The 22017-nt window shown below is 39.6% G+C and overlaps 1 protein-coding gene across 2 annotated transcripts in view; it reads left to right on the top strand.

The window, feature by feature from the left end:
* Positions 1–1224: 1224 nt before the first annotated feature.
* B3GLCT (beta 3-glucosyltransferase) overlaps positions 1225–22017 on the top strand; it is a 69419-nt gene continuing 48626 nt past the window's right edge. For both annotated transcript variants that reach the window (XM_068420972.1, XM_068420963.1), the window contains exons 1-4: positions 1225–1410; positions 9796–9857; positions 12588–12627; positions 20023–20132. In XM_068420972.1, coding sequence (XP_068277073.1) covers positions 1323–1410; positions 9796–9857; positions 12588–12627; positions 20023–20132 — 300 coding nt within the window. In that variant the 5' untranslated portion in view covers positions 1225–1322. The remainder of the gene's footprint in view (positions 1411–9795; positions 9858–12587; positions 12628–20022; positions 20133–22017) is intronic.

Here is a 22017-nt window from a genome sequence, read left to right as displayed (position 1 = left end):
AGTTGAAATGTGAATAATCTAGTAATTATTAATACAGATTTAATTGCTACAGAAAAAGAAAGAATGACAATGCAGTGAAAATTTTATGCACACAGCTGGGTTTCTACTCCTTCTCCTGCTCACCCTTCTGTGGCTCCCCGGGCTCTGAAGATTGGCAGTTTCATTCTGGGGTGTACGGGGGCGTGTCGCAGAAAGTTGTCAGCATGTGCAGTCCTTCACTGGGACAAATCTGATGTTCGTGTGGACGGTTTCTGCTTCCTTGCTCCGGGATCCACGTGGGGTTGTTTTTTGTTTGCTAACAAGGTTTTACACTTTTGATCTTTCTTCGTTGGTCTGCAGCTCTATGTTACATCCAAATTTACTATCTATATCATGATATTTACGCATGTTAGATGCGTACTTCTTTGTTCCCCATGCTACCCATAAAACCAGTTTCATGCAGCTCCAGGTCTGCATTTCTCTAACTGACTGGGCGAGCTGTTTGTAGCTGTGGGGTCTCAGGTGCCAAGGCTGTGCCCCGCTCATCTCCCATGCCTGTACTCTGGGCTGCACCCCGTGTCTCCACTCCACTGGTTACATGGGTAGCTATGAGATGGGTGGCTGGAGGTGTAGCGTGCTCTTTTGTGGTAATGGTTTGCGAGGGTTGTTTAGAGAGGAGCTAGGCTACTTGTTCTTGTGGCCCAGGTTCCTGTCCGAGTGCTGGATATCATTTGACTGATGATATTTAAATTTGTTTGCAAGAGGAGAAGGATGAAGCTAATAACCAAAAAAACCCTCTTTTGTCTAAATTGGGTAACCTAGAAACCTACTGGGAGGACTTTCAGTAGAGTTAATAATTTAGCATTAAGACTTAAAGACATGATTAATTGGTTTTGGTAACTGAGGCTGGATGTCTCCAACAACGGCTATGGAGAGCTACACTTATCAGGATGATTTGGGCTTGGCTATTTAGTCCATAACCATATACGGGGCTGCAGGAGCTCCGGGTGCCCGCAGCGGCCAGCCGGGAAGGGCCCGGGTCCCGCAGAGCGGCCGCCGGAGGCCGGAGGCGGCGGGGCTGCAGGGCGCCGCCTTTGCCGCTGCCGCCCGCCAGAGGGCGCCGCGGCCCCTGCTCCGCCTCCCGCTCCTCGCGGCGCTGCCGCCCGGTGCTGCCGGGCCCTGGCGGGCGGGGGGAAGGAGAGGGGGACGGGCTGGCGGCGGTGCCGCCACCAGCCGGAGGCCGCTCGCCCGCGCTCCTGCGGCAGAGGCGGGCAGCCGGGCGCACCGTGCCCCTCTCCTCCTCCCTCTCCCCGCCGACGTGCGTGTCAGTGGCCCTTGCCAAGATGTCTCGGGAGCCCGGTTGCAACCGCTGGCTCCTTTTCGCTGCGTGCGCCCACCTCTTCTTCCTTCTCCCGCCGCTCCGCACCCGGGGTGAGTGGCCGGGGGCCGGGCCGGGCCGGGCCGCCATGGCGAGGTGAAGGGAGGAGACACGGGACGCTCGGCCCCTCCGCGGAGGTGATGTGGGGGAGGAGGGCACGGGACAGAGCTGGAGAGCTTGGGGGGGGGGCGCCGGATCCGCCGCCGCTTCCTCACCCCTCTGTCCCGCCCCGTGAGGGGAAGCGGGCGGGAGCAGTGGGTGCCCCTTCCCCCGAAGTTTGTCAGGGAGCTGGGCTGGAGCGCGGACGGGGCAGCGCGGGCTCCCCTCAGCGGCCCCGGCTCTGAGGTGCCGGTGACGGCCAGCGCTGGGACCCTTTCCCGCCCTCCGGGCCCCGCGGCGGTGTGTGGGGACGAGGGGGCGGCCCTTTCCCTCGGGCTAGTGCGGGGCAGGGGAAAGCGCTCGCCGTGGAAACCGGTCCTCACGGGGCCAGCCGCTCCGGTCAAGAAAACCTTCATTAAACAACTGGCTACAACCCAACACGAAGCCACTCGCGCTTGTGTTTGAAATAGCGCCTTACCGACTGGGTGTTGCTGAGGGGAGATGGAAAGGTGATACTGCCTGGTTAAAATGTCAGCATAAAGGAAAAAAAAATCTTATTACTGTATTTTAGAGGTGTTCTTAATGTGTTTAGGCACGTGGGAGACGATTAAAAGAGAAGGGTTAGTAATATGTCAGCAGTTGGATCACTACTGGCTCTTGGAGTTAAGAGCTGTTGCCGTGAGTGTAAGAGAACAGAAATAAATGTTCACATCTATTCTGTTTCTCATTATTTCTGTTCTTAAGTGTTTCCATCTCTGTCAGCATAGGCTTGTCAGTTTGTTTTGAGCCTTTGGATTTGATTCTCTTCCACTAGTACGGCTTGTGGATGAAAATCCTGCAGGGGGAACGTGGTACAAATAAATCCCGTTTTCAGCAAAGTAAAATTGTGGTATTTTGGTTTTTATCTTGTAAAACACTTTTACCTACACAGCTTAGTTTTTGGGGGAGTCCTAATACTTTACTGTTCTTCCTAAAGCTGTGTTTCATTCTTTCTGGGATGAGTAGTTTTGCTCTAGTGCTTCAGCAAGGTACTGTAGCACTTGTGACCTCGAACACATTGTAATCAGTCAGAGAATAGCAGCTTCATTTTTCCCCGTGTGTGTTTGTATGTTTATTCTACATACATACGTGCATGCAGGTAGAAGGCAGAAATGGAAAAACTTGTGTTCTTGCTTGTGCAATTACCTCTTGTTAGTAGGTCTCAATTAATGCTTGTATAGAATTTGTTCACCTGAAGCTTACTGAAGTATCATGGCTTTCTTGTAGTTTTTACAATATCTTTTTATATTAGAGTCCTTTCTTTCATAAATACCCCATGCTTTTGAGATGGCCGGGATAGTGAGTTTGCAAAACAATCAGCTTTGCTGTTGGAAAACAGAAATAATTTGGATTGCATTTCACAGAAGAAAACAGCTTCTCTGTTGGTAGTTAAGTCATTTCATAAATTCCAGCTTGCAGGTGGCAGCTTGCAGAATGGGAAGACATATTCAGATGATTTTATTTGATCTAACTTCTAGACAATCCGAAGGGATAATGATGATGCTTTTTCTTCTACTGTTTTTCTTTGCTTGCCTTTTATAAAGATACTGGTGTACACAGCACTCATTTAGACGTTTCAGTGGTTCGAAGTGGTGATTTCAGCTACTTTCATCCCGTATGTGCCATTAGCTTAAAGAAATTTAGTAAAGAAATAAAATGAGTTGCTTTTATTTTATGAAAAGCTTCAGATGCTGGAAAATTGCTTGCATCACCCCTTCCTCCTCCTCCCCCCTGCTCTCTGCCCATTTTGAGTTGATAAATCTATAAGTCTTCATTCTCACCTGGCTAGACCAGGGTCTTTGATGATGAAAACGTAGCAACAATGAAGAAATATTATTAAAAATTGCATATAAATACATGAAACTTGCTTGCTAGCGCTTCCAGGCTGTCTCATTATGGAAGAGCCTGTCTCTTTGACTGACAGCATCAGTGCAGATTTTCTCTGGAATCATGTCAGTCCATAGAATCTTATGTTCTTTGAAAATTTGGGAGGGGGAGGAAATACAACCAATCCCCAATGAAAACAAAAATAGGCTTTGCATTAAATTATAATTAGAAGTACAAAGAAATTCTATTTTGAATGTTTTGTCTACTGTGTACAATGTAATCAATGGCTTTCGTTATTTGAAGTGGTTAGTATTAGTCATGGTTTTGCTGTACCTAAGTCATAGAATGATAACTTTTTTGTAGCTCGTTTAAACTGACCCCCAGGCTGGTGAGGTGATTGGAATGGGTCTGGGGTCAGTCAGCCTTGAATCAGACCGTAAAAGAGGAAGGTAACAGACGTGTTGCCTTTCTGCCTCAAATGGATTTTGTCTGTGAAAGCAAAATAATTAACTCCTCAGTTTTTAACATCCGTTGCACTTAAAGGCCATATAATTGTAAATGTTTGGAAGTTGTTTATATTCAAAAGGGTAGTACTGAAGAAAGGATTACTTCTACATTTATAATGTGGTGTTATATCATTATATATATTTATGCAATGTATGGTATTTTAATACTGTGGTATGTACATCCATTTTCCTAATAGTTCGTTGGCACATATTCCTGCAGTTAAGCTGCTGAACAATGGAAATAAATGATTGAATTTTCCTTTCTAGTGTTATAAGCAAGTCTGTTTACTCACCAAAACTATAATGGAAATAATGGAACACTTGAGAAAAATAAATAGGAATTGGAGCTGCTTATATTACATTCTCTGATTAAATTTCCAGATTTTGAATGGATCCAAAAACGTTGTCTAGCTGTTTCAGTAGATTTTAGTCCTGCTTTAAAAAGAAATAAAGATAAGACTGACGAAAATAAAGAGCTTTAAAGTATTTCTAAAATTTTTTTCCTTTTCTGACTTATCCTCAGTTCTTGAGTGTTTAACAAAAGGAGGGGAGGACTGGTGATTGACACATTCAGCTTCTGTCTGCTTGTGCCAAATGTCATGAATAGCTCCATGTGTTAACAAACTTCAAAGTACACAATGCATTAAATAATGAAGTGACAATACAAAATTAAGGGTTGCATTTAAGACAGTGCCTTGCTGGGTTTTTCTGCTTTAGATAGCTTTGCGAGAAATTGTACAGTTAATCACTTTAGCCTTTTTGATTACTGTGGTGCCTACACAGTTTGAACTTCTACTAGCTAATCGGTTTCTTCTTGGAATATATATTTTCTGTGCTCTCTGATAAGTCAGTGATCCACCTGAGGTATGCTTGCATGCCATCAAAAAACTCAAAGGGATTAGAGGAAATTCTGGATTTAGCATAGGTACCTCTAGCTCCAGAGATTGATGTGTGTTTTAGGGAGTTCTATACTAAAAGAAATCTGTTGCGGTTGTCTGAATTAATAATGACGTTTGGACATGTAAAGTTACTGTTTTATTATAATAGCATCTGATACTATATCTGATAGCTCCAAGACATAGCTCATCCTTTGTGCTTGTGTGCTTTACACGCAACGAAGATCTCCTTGCTACAGAGAGTTTACAGTTTCTGCCTGTGTTGTACAACTGATGTGGTCATGAGCTGCACGTGTAATTAGAATTTTTCTATCTGTGGTCCACACCTGGGCACACCTTTTTCAGAAACTTCTTGGGAGTGAATTGTGGGTGGTTGAATTAATCATAGAGATGACCACTTGTGCCCAGACACTGTATTTGCTACCTGCTCTGTGGCCCCTTCGTTGATAAGTCATATGCCAGCTACATTTACCATGTTCTTCTCATGCCACCCTTTTCCCAGTAAATCCTTAGAAGAGGATATTTATTCCCAGGCTGAGGGATCAGGCTGCTTAGCCAGAACAGTCTTGGCCATATGTTGGAAAGACTTGTGTTTACCCCACAAGTGCATCTCAGTTTACTTCTGAAGACTGCTTTACTCCTATCAAATTACGTGTGCATAACAGATTTGCTAATAAGGTAGTAGAAGGGCCATGGCATATTTGTTGCTAAAATAAATTCATACAGTCTGCCTGAGTGAAAAGCTTAGTTACTGTTGGATGAAGACTCTTGAGGCTTTTTTGTGGTGTCTTCAGGGCTCTGCTAGTCTGTTCAGTGAATGATTCTTCAGTAGTTTAAAAATAATCTGAACAGTTCTTGTCTTATCATTTAAATGTATTAGCTGGAAAAAGTCTTCCTGCAATATTTAATGTAAAAGATACCGAGTCATTTTAATATGTTTATTTGCTGGAAAAGTGGGGGAGGCTACATGTATGAGATCACCGGGAGTACAAATAATGGTATAGAGAGAGACTTTAACATTCATCACAGATATTGGTTTGTTTAATAAATGCTATGTGTGAGTGTTGAAGTAGCACTGTATGTCAGGGCAGCTGCAACAAGTCATTTTTAGCCAGACATATTCAGTCTACCACTGTCCTCAGCAATACAGGAAGATTGATGTGGGAGATGGTCCAGGAGAGCTGGCTGATTTTCAAGGTTCACCTCCTACAAGCTCAAGAATGCTTGCCTTCCTGCATGTGGGGATGGACCAAAGATGGCAGGAGGCCTGCATGCATGAACAAGGAGCTGCTGACAAAACTCATACATAAAAAGGAAGCACACAAGAGATGGAAACAGGGTCAGGTCACCCCAAGAATAATATGGAGATACTGTCTGAGAGTGCAGGTATGCTGTTAGGAAAGCCAGAGCCCACCTGGAGTTGGATCTGGCAAGGGATTCAACTTGTGAAAGGCAGGAAAAAGGGCTTTACAGGTATATCAGCAGCAAAAGGGAGACTAGGGAAAATGTGGGCCTGCTTCTGAATGGAGGGAGGGACCTGGTTAAAAGGAGGACATGGAAGAGGACGAGGAACTCAAAACCTTCTTTGCCTTGGTCTCTACTGGTAAGACCCACCATCAGCAATCCCAGGCCCCTGAAACTCATGGGAAAGTCTGGAGCAAGGAAGAATTAACGCTCATTGGAGGAGGACCAGGTTAGGGACCTGATGGGAGGCACCCACAAGTGCTTATGGAGCTTGACTATGTCAATGCAAGGCCACTCTTGATAATCTTTGAAAGGTCATGGTGACTGGGGGAGATTCCTGAAGACTAGAAGAGAACAAATGTCACCTATGTCTTCAAGGAGGACAAGGAAGAGAATCTGGGGGAACTATAGGTTGGCCAGTATCACCTCAGTCCCTGGGAAGGTGGTGGAGCAAATAATCCTGGAAACATCGTTCCAGACAAGGAAGGTTGAGAACAAATATACGAAGGACAAGAAGGTGATTGAGACAGTCCATGCTTGACCAACCCAAAAGGCCTTATGTGATGAGGTGACTGCCCTCATGAATGTGAGGAAAGCAGCGCATGTTGTTTATCTCAACTTTAGCAAGGAGTTCAGTACTGTCTCCTATAACGTCATACACAAACCGACGAAGTATGAGTTAGATATGTGGACAGTGAGGTGGATAGAAAACTGTCTTGCTTGCTGGGGTCAAGGGCTCTGATCAGTGGTGTGGTGCACTCCAGGGGTTGATAACGGCTCCAGTAGTGTTTAGTCTCTCCATTAATGACCTGGACGATGGACAAAGTACACCCTCAGCATGTTTGCAGAGGATACAAAATGGGCAGGAGGGGCTGGTGCACCAGCTGGTTGTGCTGCCATTCAGAGGGACGGGACCTCAGTGGGCTGGAGAAATGGGCAAACGTGAAACTTGGAAAACCCAAGTTCAACAAAGGGAAGTGCCAAGTCCTGCCCTTGGTGAGGAGTCAGCCCATGTACCAGTGCACATGAGGGGCACGCTGCCTGGAAAGCAGCTTTGCAGAGAAGGACCTGAGTGAGGATCCTGATGGGCAACAAACTGATCATGAACCAGCAATGTGCCATTGTGGCAAAGATGGCCAACAGCTTCCTGGGCTGCATTAGTCCAGCAGGTCAAGGGAGGTGATCCTTCCTCTCTGCTCAGAACTGGTGAGACACACCTGGGGTGCTGTGTCCAGTTTGCTCCCCAGTACAAAAGAGACATGGACATACTGGAGTGATTCCAGCAAAGGACCATGAGGATTTTTAATAGATTGGAGCACCTGACATATGAGGAGAGGCTGAAGGAGCTGGGACTGTTCAGCCTGGAGAAGAGAAGGTTCAGGGAGGATCTCACCAACGTGTGTAAATACCTGATGGGGGACAGTACAGAAGACAGAGCCAGACTCTGTGGTGCCTGACAGGACATGAGGTAGTTGGCACAAACTGAAATACAGGAAATTCCATTTAAACATAAGAAATACCTTTTTTTTTAAACTCTAAGAGTGATTGAACCCTGGAAGAGGTTACTCAGAGAGTTTGTGGAGTCTCTGTCCTAGGAAATACTCAAACCCTGAGCAGACAAGGTCCTGAGCATCATGCTCTAGGGGGAGGTTGGACTAGATGATCTTCAGGGGTCCTTTCCAACCTCAACAATTCTGTGGTTCTGTAATACAAAGATGGAGTAGGGTGTTAAAATAATTCCCCAAAGATCTTTATCTGTGCTCTCAAAGACATAGTATGACATAGGTCTTTTTTTTTCCAGGTTATTTGAGTATTGTTTGCTTTGTTCAAGGATCATGTGCATTAATGTTTTATAAATCTTAGAAGCAGTGTGGCATGGGTTATTGAATGTTACGGTGAGAGAGGCAGCATCTCTTGTCAATCACAGTTGTTTCAGGTCTCGTGTGCTGTTCCTCAGCTGCGTATTAAAAACCAAAAGTCATGAAAATTCTGCTTGCATTCAGTTTTGCAAATAAGCTGAATTTATGAGGTGATACTTCTTCAGGTTAATATTATGTAATTAATACATTTCGTGGAATAAGGGTGTTTTGTGATCTTGTAATTAGGATAGTGTCAAGTAGAAGATGTGGATCTGGTTTGTGTAGGGGAAGATATCTGTAGCTCTAAATACTGCATGTTGGAAGACAAGGAGGAAAATGATCAGAACATGCTTTCAGCAAGGGATGTAATAGACAGATTGAGGTATTCTCTGTGCACTTTTGAACTAAAAGTGCAAAACATGTACTTGAGGACAACACGGGGTGAGGGGACACACTCCTATTTGTAGTCCGTTTTCTTCTTCCTGGCTAAATGCCTTATTGAAATGTGGCTATGGTCAATGTGAGTCTACTGTGTTAGACAAATTTTGTGATGTCTGCATCCAGCGGTGTGATTTGAGATTCAAGTGAGTCAGGACCTGAGATGTCGTTGTGAAACTCAACTCCTAGACACTTGAAATTTGGTCTCGAGGTGAAAGAGCGTGAGGGTATAGGTAATCAGAGATGGAGCACCACAGGCTTTGGACAGTCTTGTCTTCTTGCTTTCCTACGTTCCATGTTTCAAGCGTGTCAAAGGAATTGACAGTTGCTGGCAATTCACTTGGAAATCAATTTCAAGCAATAAATAGTTTAAACTTGCAGTGAGACGCTCCACTTGAATATGTTGATTTTTTTTTTTCCACCCCAGTTTTTAAGAAAACTAGCTATTTGACCATGAGTAGTATCTTGAGTTCCTTCCAAATTACAGCAATTTACTTTCATTTGCATCTCTTTAGTACCTTTAAGAAAAAGACTCCATATGAAGAATCTTATCAAAGCTATCTTAGGTTAAATGGAACTACTTTTACAAATGAGCAAGCTGAGACAAATTGATTAGACGACTACATCAACGAGCAAAAAACCCAACCAGAACTCTTTTTTTATTATTATTTTTCTCATACAAACCAGAAGTGTATAGATAGGGTGGTGTTAGTATAAAAGGTTTAAGATAATGCTAGGACTGTGCAAATTAGCTCTTTGGGATCTCTGTTCTTTTTGTAAACTTTTATTTGAGTCTCTTAAACATTAACAAGTTTCACTGTTGTTCAAAGATGACATTCAAGGCGTATGACAGCCATCTTCAAGTTTGATAGAAATTTCCGTCAGCTGCTGTCAGTTTCTGTGGTTCCAAGTAAAGCTTTGGTAATCCAAACTTTAACCTAAAGATAGAGTAGAATGCAGGTCTCCCATGTGATAGCACATTATGCTGTTGTCAAGTGAACTACTGGCCTGAACAGATTTGATTTTTTTTTTAAAATGGGATTTATTTGCCTTGAAGCCAAGATAGATAAATTGACTTCACATCAAAGAGTGATCTTTTCAGCGAAGTACGGGAATAGAATTGTGAGGCTGCAAATGTATAAATTCTTTAAGAACAGACTGTCTTATGTACCTAAAGATTATTACCAATATGATATCATTTAATATGAAAATCTACCTAAGTGTGTTTTGTTTTTTTTTTTTGCTGCAGAACTTTGTCAAATGTGAAAATGAGCTGCTATAATATGAAAAAAGTCTACTTTTTCTTTCAGCTTTTGCTGTAAGTGTAGTTCCTGAAGGTGCAGAAGATGAGACTGAACTACCAGTGCTGCAGGTAATAAATGCTAATTGCCAGAGCAGGAACATTTTACAGACATTATAAAATCATCTAGAAGAGACCAGAACAGAAAGCCTGTGACAATCTGTGACATTGATTATTTTGATCATTGACTTCAGTGGTACTAAATGTCGTATGATGTCTTTCTGTTCTGTGTGGCACATAAGATACCTTTAATGGGACACAAGTTGCATGTAGCACTACTCTTCTAGTATTAGTAGGATCTTAATTTATCCTATGGATTCTTAGAATTACTAGAATAAACGTACACTTAGCACTTTTGATTTCTTGCTTGCACTGGATTTTCTGACTTACAGTGACATTAGGGTTTTTGGGGTTTGTTGTGGAACAGAATTATAATTTGGAAAACAATTTATTTTCTTTTTTTTCCAGGATCAGCTGAAGAGTGCATTAGAAACAGTAAAAAAAACTTGACGATTTTGTGTAGCTTCTACAAATTGACAGTGTTATTGTTGTTGAGTATAGTTTTTGAGTATATAACCTGTTCAGAGACAGGTTTTCCTTTCTTCTTGATTTTATTAAATATATAATACATTGAGAGGGAAATGGCTGTCTCTCTGCTATATTCGCATTTTTACATATTGCTACGCAAGTCATGGCTCAAGTAAAGCTTGCACATGAAATTTCAAATTAACAGGTTAGAAGAACTAATGGTCAGAGCTAGTCCTACCGTTAAACAATGGGTTAGGTGTGTATGCATGTATGTCCTTTAACAGACTTCTGTCTACCAATTTTTTTATATATATATATTTGTAACAGATATTTGTGTGTGTATAAAAGAGATTTAAGGGAGGAAAATCAAATAGAATTACTGGAGTGAATCAAGAGTTATAATCTATAACTGCCATTTAGATCTAGTGGTCTCACATCAAATGCAATAGAAGTATGGTCAGAGATGCATGTTTCTAAATAATTTTTGGTTTTGATGATGATTGCTAGATCTACAGTAATTTTCATAAATTAAAAAGATCCCTATTGCAAACTGCTGATCTGCTGCAGTGTATCTGGGAGACTAAGTAATGTCATTCTGTTTTCATTACTTATAAGTGGCTGTTTGTCAAATTCCATTACTGTCTCCATCCGGCTGTTTAATGTTATCGTTCTTATATAGGATATAATTTATGAAGGCTTTCCTGCTATTTTAGATTTTCAAAACCTTCCCTCAGATGAAATCAGAGGTGCCTCCTAGACTTCTTCAGGCCAAAATCCTTCCCCCACCCTTTTTTTTTTTTTTTTTTTTTGGTAACAGGAATGTAACAGGCAACAATTGTTTTGTTTTGTGTTTTGATAAAGGTAATTGTAAGATATGGCTTGTTCATCATACTGTATACCACAAAACACATACTTTTTTTATTTGCACAGAAAATTAATCTTTCCATGTTGTTTATGATATAGGTTAACTTAGAATGTTATGCTGTAAGATGACAGTACTCTGTATAATCATCAAAATAACTTAGTCTTATAAGAATTTTTTTAAACTTTATTGACCCAGTCAGCCAGAATGGGTCATAAGCATGGATGCGATGCAGTCATTCTTGAAAAGGCTTTACAGGTGGCTACCAAGGAAGTTGGAGTTTATGCATTTCAGTGTAAAAGTCAGACCTGGACAGAGAGATTGATCATCTGATGCAAGCAGGACTAAAAGGATAGATGGATGTGATATTTAAAAAAAAAAAAGGGAGGAAAAAATGTGTTTATAAATAGGAATTAAGTCACGAGGGTAGGAAAACTATATATAAGCTTATTACTGAGGAGTGCCTTGTGTGGCATTTATATCTGAAGGTCTCGAAACACTTGAACCAAGATAATCCTGCAACATCCTCATGCAATTAGTAAAGATCTTGTTTTTACATGTGGAGAAACCAAAGCACTGAGGTGCTATTACCACAGAGAAATTGTACAATAAATGAAGGCTCTGTTTTCCTTCCTACAATTTTTGTAGGAAGCGCAGAGCTATTTCTCCAGTCTTATCTCTCTGCCAGTCAGCAGTTCTTAAATGACACCTTTGTACCCACCCTCTGTTATTTAGAAGCAATTGAATATGCTCCTAACATGTTTTCATGTGTGTGTCTTGGTTTCCTGGTTAACAATGCAACTGCAATGTCACTGTTGTCTGTTCCTCAGATAGATCCTTAAAATTCCATCACAAATATATGTAATACCTGAGTAAATCCCAGTGAAGTCATGTTATGTACAACCACCTTTTCATATTTATTTGTCTTGATATAAATTGCTTTTGAGTCTTCCTTTAAGAATTGTTTTTCAATAGATGGTTGATAGTGGATCAAATGAGTAAGAGTGTGTTGGGGTTTTTCTACACACTGAAGAGGTGTGTTTGTATTATAGAGTTCCGTATTCCAAGCTCTGTGCTCAGGAGATAATAGTAACAATGTCTTTTTTTTTTTTTTTATATTTAACTTAAAGATCTCTGGTATAAACAGAGTCATTGAAAAGCATTCTCTTTTTTTTTGTTTTTCTTTTTATTCTTTTACTGTATTGTCTAAGTAATAGTATACAAGCATATAGAATATCTGTATCATTTCTTGATGATGAAAAACTTTTTACTTCAGTTTTTTTTAGTTCTTGAGTTAAAACCTCTATGTATGCATTTACAATCTGATGAATGCTTTGACTCCCTGTGTGCCTCCATAGAAATATTTGAGTTTTTGCCTGTGTCCTTATTTTGTTTTTTCTTCTTTCTTCTAGAAGTCTGAAAAAAGCGGAACAATTAGTAAAATAAGTAGAGGTAAGTACTGTATAGTCTGTATTTGTTTTCACTTGTGGCTGCCTTTTTAGTATAAATAAAATACGGTTATGCTTTGAAAAGTGCCTGTGTGAACAGTGCCTAGATGCTCAACAGCATTGTTAGTTAATTGCTGATTCCCAAATACTCTGCATTTTTTTCTTTGTTTATGTAGTCTAATCAAACAGAAGCTTCTCGATCTTTGTTTGTATTTGCAATTCTTGTAGTTAAATGTTTTTCTGCAATTATGCACTTGTGTTATGAAACTGGTGCATTGTTTTTTGTAGTACACAGTATTTTAAAATCAAATTTCATGATACTTAGTAACAGTTCTTGTAAAAATTTAACATGAAACTGAATTTTACCATTCTGCTAGGCTCTCATGATACTGGGGTTAATATAAATTACTTGTAACAACTTGTAATAGCTTTGTAATATCTAGAAACAAGTATTTAAGAAACATGTTAAACATTAATAGGATACTGAGTGGTAAAATAATTTTTTACTGGACATGTGAGATAAATTATGAGAATAAAAATTCTGCAAGCTTCTGCTTTTTCTGAAAACAAGTCTGATGTCCTTCCAGCAAAAAGTTTACAGACCTGAGATTAGGATTTGCAATCTCTGCACTGTATCCTAGTACTGCCTCTGCTATACGGTAGGGTATACTATATTGGGTAGGCTTAGCATGCTTTTAGTGGAGTTGCTAACAGAACTCTGAATGGTGTTGAGAAGACCTGGTTTTTGTTTGTTTGTTGGCTTTTTTTGGACTTAAGTTGCAAGCTCTGTCCCTAACACAGATAACCACTCTTGTGGACAATGATAAAGTCCCTTGTCCCATTAATCTCCCATTTTACCATCTGAAGGTCAGGACCTTTCTATAGAAGGTTTATTACTCTGTTTCCCTGTTCACCATCCTTACTTGGTGTCAAACAAAGCCTGTTTCCTCTTTGTTTTCTTTCATCTCTTTCTGTGGAATCTCATAGCACAGCCAAGTGCTGGTTGCTGCTTTTATCACTCCCAGCAGACTTGTTGTGTCTCCCAGGGTGGCACTGACAGCCTTTTTTTTTTGGCTTTTGACAGTGCTCAGTTTTCGTAAGTTTTAATATAATCTCATTACTTAGGAAAGTTATATTTAGGAACGTTACAACGGTACATCAGTGGTGTAATACCATCTGTTGTCTATTGTTTGTTTCAGTAGGAGATCAGTTTAAATCAGACAAAAAAAAGTATTTTATGCAGCAGGTAGCAAAATTTAGAAACTTGCTGCCAGAGAAGGTAGTGGAAGCAGACTGTACCAGCAGTTTCAAGATGGGATGAGTCCGTAAATGTATGGTAAGATAAATAGGCAGCAATGTGTCTTCTGCATTTCCTAATACAATAGTTGTGGATGCTGTTGGAGAATGAGGAGCACTGGAGAAAGTGAAGTTCTTGTGTCCCTAAAAGGTGTTTCCTGTTGCTACTGTTGAAGACAATACACTGCACTACATGGACCATTGGTCTGATGTAATATGTAGTTTCTTGTGTTCTCTATCTTTTTGTTACTGAGATTCTGCCTCTCCTTAGGAAAGAATATTTTTCCAAGTCTCTTTTAGCCCATTTCTGTGGGTAAAATCAAGGAAGGACTTGAAACAGAGAATGAAGTTCGTGATGGTTTTTAGTTCCTGTGTTTTTTTTAATTCTTCTTTTTCAAACTATCATACAAGCAAAGTCTTTCTCCTTTATCAATAAGCTGTACCTTTGTACCAAGGAAGCAAAGTTACCATCTGTAGTTTTCCTTTCAGAGTTTTAAAAGATCTTTTTAAGTGTCCTTAGCCAAGCCTTTGAAGACAGGTATCAACATCTTTATATCCTAGTTACTGGGAAGACAGGTGTAATAGAGAAGACTGAACTTCATGTTCTCATGGTTGCTTTGTTTACCCAGAATGTGATGTAGCTTTCTGGATTGGCTGGTGTGCACAGAGTTTCATGCATGGGTGTGTTATAGTCCAGCCAAAAGATCAGTGATGTGACTCACCGATGTTGGGTCATCATTACCATGCCACAGCAAAAAGTCTTGCCCTTTAGGTGGATGTATGAGTACCCTGTTGGTGGGTGTATTTGTCTCCAAATGGCAGGCTATATTGCTGACCAACAGTATTTTCAGCTTGTAGAATATTTGAATAACAAAAGCAAATCTCTTCTTGAAGTGGGGCACTGGCTATTTCAGACTAGTGTACAATGATTTCGCCTTCTTTGGAAACTCAAGGAAGCACTGAGCTTGGGAGCACAAGTTCGCTAGATTCCCTCTGCAGTCTGTCGAAAGAGGGGGGCACTTCCAGAGGGTGACTGAGATCCAAGGCAGGCTGGATCATTCTCTCTGGAGATATTCCTCTTGCCACAAGAGTATCTACTAGCTTTTGGCTGCAGGGTGAAGGGGGTATTTTGTTTGGGTGGGGGTTTTGGTTGGTTGGTTGTTTTTTTACCGTGTGAGTTAAATGAGAGAAGATTGAAGCAGTCTTGAGGCTTTTTTTCTTGGATTTGATTCTTTCAAATATGGTGATGTTATACTTCCTCTGATCTGCAAATACCTGCAATATTCTGAAAGGATCAAAAGTATTTTTCGCAGTTATATCCTTTAATATCCTGCCTGGCCTAGTTCTGCATTTTATCTAGGCTGTCTAGGAATTAGTGAGGAAAGTTTGGGCGTAAAGGTGAGAACAAGATGTAAGGTTTAATTAAGTTTTTTCTTTAGTATAAGAGCAAATGTATAGGCGATGAACCTTTTTTTTTTTCTTGATTAAGTAAGTGTTAGACACATCATGGGTTCTGAAGTGGTAAGCAACATACTTGATGTGATACAGAACTATGAAAGAGTGTGCGGTTTGAGGAACAACTGGATACTATTATTTGTAATTTCAAGAACTAAACAAGTGTACTAAAATGTGGTGCATTTGGAATTGATTTTAAAGGGGGTGTTTGGATGTTACTGAGGCAAGTAGTTTAGTAAAATTCAGAAAATAGAAATATCAGAAAGACTCAAACTGTGGTGAGGGAGTGTTTGAAGTGAGGATGGCTTTCAGTTCTCATGCTGTAGGACATGAACAGATAATCACTCATTACAATGCTTATTGCATATACGATAAGTAAGCACGCACATGCAGATGAGTGTGTGTCTATATATCTCTATATATGCATACACTGCCTTTAATCCAGAAAGATCCCAATAACTGTGTAAACACATTTACAAATTATTTTTCTTAGCGTGGGAAAAGACTTGTCTCTACTTTTAACTGTGGAAGCTTTATAATAACTAGGCTACAATAATCTGCTCAAAATATAAGAACTAAAAGGTCCTCATCTGGAGTTCCAGGTTGATTTTTAGCGTTGGCATAAAAGGAGGGGAAGGCCTACAGAATATGCAAGTGGCCTAATTTTTTTAAACCCAGATTGGAAGCTGAGTTTTCAGACGTACATCATAGAGTCTCTGGTTTGTGAGTTAAAGCACCAGTGCTTCTGCAGTCTGACTAAATAATGAGAAATTTTATACTTTCTCACTGGAATGAAAACCGTTTTCATTGTACAGATATTCCATTTAGCCTTAAATAAATTAATTTTATTTCCATCATTTCTTAGGAAAGAAAAACCCAAAGAAAAGCTATATTTAAGCACCATTGACAGAGCTGCAAAGATGTCAGTGGCATTCTTTTACCTATCAGAGACCAGTGGTTAGACTGCATCCTAGTTGTTTTAAGGTCATAATTGTAATTTTTGCAGAAATGGTTTGGCCCATGTCACACATACTCCAGGAAGTATATAAATCATCATGAAATTCTGTCTTTTCTGTTGATGCCTGTCCTGCCTTTTTAATGATGTATTTAGACATTCAGTGAGTCAGAGACATGGTTCTAGATGCCCAGTGTTTCAGGAGAGTTAGGTAATTAGGAGGCTCAGGAGCGGTTTTTACTCTTCTCTGTTTCTAGAACAATAGGAGAGAATGGGGAAGACCCACCTCAGAATGTACTTGTAGCCTGGAAATTAAGAGACTGACTTGGAACGCCAGAAACCTACAGTCAGGCCTAAACTGGCTCACAGATGAGAATTTGTGTTTCTTGCATCCTGGGTGGATGCTTTAACCTCTGGCTGGCAGAGGAAGGCTAGCAGGCAACATCATCGTCTTATGTTCTTCTAGGAGCTTTTTTCCTCTTTGTTTCTTTTGGTCTGAAATGTTTTAAATTTTTCAGGAGCTTTGAGTTGACTAAAACAGCCTTTTGTGGTGAATCAACTTTGCAAACAAGAAATCATACAGGTAGTTTTTATACTGCAATGCTTATCTTTCCAATAGTAGTATTTCCCCTTTGCCATCTCTTGAACTGATTTAGTGATAATTCGTAAGGAGCTGTATTTTGCTTAGGGTCATTGTATACTTGCTAAAACGCACACTACTGTTGATAGCTTGTTAAAAGTTTTTTAAGGCTTCATTCTGTTTAGCAATGAGCCAGCATTGCGATAAGCTTCAGCATTCCTGTTCCCCAATTTTTTTTTTTATTTTTTTTTCGTGTGAACTTGCCATGTCTTTCCAATCAATGAGCTTTTGAGATTGTTGAAGATATTTTCCAGGGAAATGAAAGAGAAAAGAAGACAACAAGAGAAATAAAGTGTCAGTATATCTGTAGCTCTTTTGAATATTAATCTTCCAAAAGACTCCATTCTTTGTCTTGCTTGGTTGGCTATTTCTCAACTTGAGAAACAATTTAGGTGTTTAAAATTCTGCATACTCTCTGTTGACATTTTAATACAGTGAATATTTCTTTTTATGAACTATTTTAAAGTGTCTATACCAGAGGAAACTATTTCCATTGGATTAAAGCAGTAACACCAGGTGTTAGATTACTCCTAGAAAAGTATTCTGTTGTGGGATGTCACAGCTGTTGTTAAATGTACTGTAAGTGAAACAGAGTGTAATTCAGATGCTTGCATGTCTGTAAATGTACTGATACTAAACTAGTAATTGTATAAAGCAATATAGTTTTTGCTTTTTATCTCTGGAGATGTTTTCAGTGTTGTGCATGTAGCTTTAGCCCTTTGACTCTCACTAGCATCACTGAAGCGTAATTTTAATTTTTGCACAGGAAATCTAGCAAATTTCTTGCCAGATAGCAAATAGCTGCTATTCAGACATTTTTATTGTGCATGTTTTTTTTAAGCATTTTGTTGGGTGGTTCAGAGCATAAAGGAATGCTGCGTGGAAAAAAATGTGAAATCAGAACTGATATCTATGTCAGTGCTTATGCCATCTCCACAACTTTATCACCAGAAGCCTCACACAATTTGACATTTTCAGAGTTTGTCTTGGTGAATAAGCTAATAAATTCAGGGAAAAGAATATCGGGAGGGAAATAGAAAAACATTTAACTGCAGCTTTGAGCTGTCATAGGTCTAAATTAACAAGTAACTGTTCAGAGGAACAAAGGAATGTAGTCAATCCTCAGGTCTTGGACATGGCAATATTCTCATAATCTTAGCAAAGATATTTGGGGTTAATGCTCTTTTTATTGCCACTGTTTTTCTTGTGATCCTTCTACATGTGCTCAGTTTTACTCTTTTTTCTTGAACATTTATTCTCCATCTTTGTTCCACTCGTCTTCACTCATTCTACTCTGTTTGCCAAGTTCACATTTTTAACCTAGAGGTCAAGATCTTAATGTGAAACTAGGATCTTGTAGGTTGACTTGATCTACGATGCAAGAATATACATTTTAAAAATAAATATTGCATGATGTAAAACTTGAATTTATGCTGCAATGAAACTGCAGATTAGGAGTGTTGAAATACTCTGTTGCCTGACAAGAAGCTTCACGTGCTTCCTGTAAGATGCTCTGTCTTTGCTCACACAAATGTTGCTTGTAGTAAAATCTGGCAGCTTTCTGTCAGCCACGACTCTCTGGATTTTCTCTCCTGAACTTTCATCCGGGACTATCTTCAATTTGACATCTCCTATATCTCATTGAAAATTTGGTTTCAATGGAATACCAGTAACTGTTCTTAGAAAGCTCTCCCAGAGGTTTTATATCTTTAATTTTTCTTTCAGCTTTCATAATGTTGCTAATGATGGTGGTCTTCAAGTTCTGCTTTTCTGAAATTTGACTACTATGTCTTTTTTGTTACCTATATAATTTTTTTTGGTGTGTACTTTGTTTCCTTCTCCACACTTTTTGACATTGTGTACAGATCCCATGGGACTTCATCTTTGATTTCTTTCCTTTTGCTGCTGTCTTGTCTTAGAGTGATATCATCTGTAAACATTAACTCAGCAGCCTTTTCTGTGCTGTCTCCTCCTTGTGTTAACTAGAATCTGTTCTCTCTTATGCCTGATCAGACTGTCACCTGGAGTGACAGAATTTAAATGGAGTTCTCAATCCCCACCAACCCTCCCCACAAGTCTTCTACTTATCTTCTTGAACACTGAAAGTCATTACTATCTCTTTTGCTCCTTAGGCAGTAATTGGTCAATCACCTACTTGCACGTCTTAAGTTCTGAATTTCCTTGTCAGCACGCTTCCTGCATAGTATCTATGAAGTTCAGCTTTTTCTGGCAAATCAAACGAAAACTGCAATATAGTGTCTCTTCATCCTATATGTTGCTGCTTAGTTATGGTCTTGGGTGGGTTGTGTAGCATAGGTCAGACTTGCTAAGAATTTTGGAAAGGGCATCTGTTCGTTCTTCTTCCTTTCACCTTCTCCATGGTATCAGCCTTCATCACTTACTTTTATTTTTTAATAAGCATTTTTTTCTGTCCATAAATGTTTGCAAAGCTACTTCATTATTTTCTTTTAAATTTCTCACAGTCTCCCCTTCTGTTGAAAGTTCTTAACTATGGTGCCTTTAAACACTGTGAACACACATTTGAGGTGTTGATGCTGTCCTATCAGATAAAAGTAGTACTTCATTCTTCTTATGTGCATCTCTCTCCATCTGATGTTTGTTTCTGGGTAGGGTTTTAAGCTCTTTATTGAGGAAGCATCTTTTCCATTTTGTGTTCATCTGTTGCCTAGTGAGGAAAGATGCTGGCCTATGACTGACACCTTTTAACTCTGGTGATAAGGAGTGCTGGTGTATTGGAGAAAAAGGAACTTCATGAATGTGGCTACTGTTAACTGCGGGCCTAAGTTTCTTTGTCGCTGCAGATCTCCTAGTCATGTCATACTTTTCATGTGTTAATCCTTGAAAGGACTGGTTTGCATTTTTTTGTCTGTTAAATTATGCTGCTTATTATTTCATGAAATGCTTGTATAACTAAAGAAATAGCTTGCTATGTAATAGATTCCCCCCTCCCCCACCTGGATTCTCAGTAGCTTTGGATCAAAACTGAAAATAACTCCTTTTGTCATTTAATCTTCTTATTTTCTGGTTCACAGAATTAAAAGAAATTGTATTTATTATCCAGAGCCAAAGTAATTCTTTTCATTCCAAGAGAGCAGAAGATCTAAAAAGAGATATTTTAAACCAGGCTGCAGATCTTGGAAAGGTATGTTTAGATAATATAGATTGCACCTTGTTATGTATGTTTTTACTGCATTTTACTAAAAATATAGTTTCCTGTGTGCCTTTTTTGGATCCATTTTATTAATTTTATTGTCTTCTGTGTGCTTTTAAGAGAACTATTTCAGTGGGTGTTTACTGATTGTATGTCGTGACGTACCACCAAATAATTTTAATTTGAACTATCTACCTTTTTGTATAATAACTGTTTTTATTCAGATGGCATTTGATGTAAAAGTGATAACAAGAAAGACCTGTGTGCCTAAGAAAAAGTCATATGCTTTCTTTATGAAGTGAAAAACATAACCATTTAAGCAAATACTTAGAATAATTTTTAGATGAGTACTTTATTTTATTAGAGCCAATTGAAGATGCTGTAATGTGGATTTTGTCAGAATTTCATTGCACAACTGTAGCATTGTGGCAGTACAGCAGCAGTGTATGTGAATATTAAAATCCTAACACAGGATTCCCTACTTCCTACTTCCCTACTACAGCAATAGTCTTCCACACCTCTCTTGCCCACATCGATATTAGCTCCCTCCCTGGTGCAGTACCTTCCCTAACTACTCCTTGTTCCTCTGCCACCCCACTGCAGGTGGAGCACTCTGCCTCTCACCTGCTGGTGGGCCATGCTGGTCTGGGAGCTGTGTGTTTTACAAGTCTGGTTTTGACTTAACACTCTTAATACAAAATTTTACTTGTAAAGCTTTAGCCTAGGGAGGAGATTTTTAAGAGACTTACATTGAAAGTTAAGGGTACATAAACAACGCTTTATTTTCTTTGTCTTTAATAAAAATAAGAACAAAGTAAGAAAGAGGCATACATCCCCTGATGTGAAATAGCTTGCTGTGAGGTTATTGGACCTATTTTTCAATTCCAGGTTCTTTGTTGTAAACAAAAAAGAAGTCTGATTTAAATTGTCTTACGTATCTTGGCCTTGGAGTGCCTAAATCAGGTTCCTGGACGTTTTAGGCTTCATTTATCCAAGTTATCAAACCTGCTGTAATTAAATCCATTCTAAACGCAATTTTTAATCCCTTAATGAAATCAGTCATGTGAACAGCCTTTGTTCTGCGGAGTTCTGCTCTTTCATAGTCCTCTTTGGGATTGAGACAAGTGTTCAAGTACAATGTGTGCAGAGAGGATTATGGCTTCAGTTGTTAAAAACAAGGATTTTAGTTGAGTTCTGTAGTTGATGTTGCAGAATATGAATGATGAAAAGATCAGTAAGTGGAAGTATAAATAGTTTCAGTGAGGCAGGAATATAGGCATATTTTATGGGAGAGGGGAAAAATCTTTTTTGTAATCAGAGTTGTACATGTGAGTACTGCTGCCTTGAGCAAACTGAACTGGCTTTTGAAAAACTGTATTTTCTAATTAAGGAGATTCTTTTATGGGAATGCTGAAATGGTGACGCTTCTCCAATACTAAGAGGTGCTTGTTAGACAGTATTCATGGCATCTTAGAGAAGCAGTGATGGAAATATATCACATCAAAAATCTCATACCTGAAATCTGGGAAAAGGGGAAAGCCATCAATGTACAGGAGAAAAATGAACATAGCCAGCATGTACTGGGTATGGCTTGATTGTTTTTGTCAACTCGCAATTCCACTGTAGGCCACTGTGAGGCATGACCCAATAATTCTAGTTATGGAGAAGGGTCAGAAGATCTCTGAAACCCTGCACATCAACATTTGAAGTTCACATTTTTCATTAAAAAGAATGCATATGAAATTATTACTTTAGGGCAAAGGAAGTTAAATCCTTGTGTTTTAAAGGGCAGCTGCTGTATAGAAACAAAGGACTGGATCAACTGAATCACTTACCTCTTGTCACAGGACCAAATGACAGATATTTAGTCCATAAG

The sequence above is a fragment of the Nyctibius grandis genome, chromosome 2, assembly GCF_013368605.1.
Source record: "Nyctibius grandis isolate bNycGra1 chromosome 2, bNycGra1.pri, whole genome shotgun sequence".
Taxonomy (NCBI): Eukaryota; Metazoa; Chordata; class Aves; order Nyctibiiformes; family Nyctibiidae; genus Nyctibius; species Nyctibius grandis.
The sequence above is the reverse complement of the archived record's forward strand: the minus strand, read 5'-3'. Positions and strand labels throughout refer to the sequence as shown.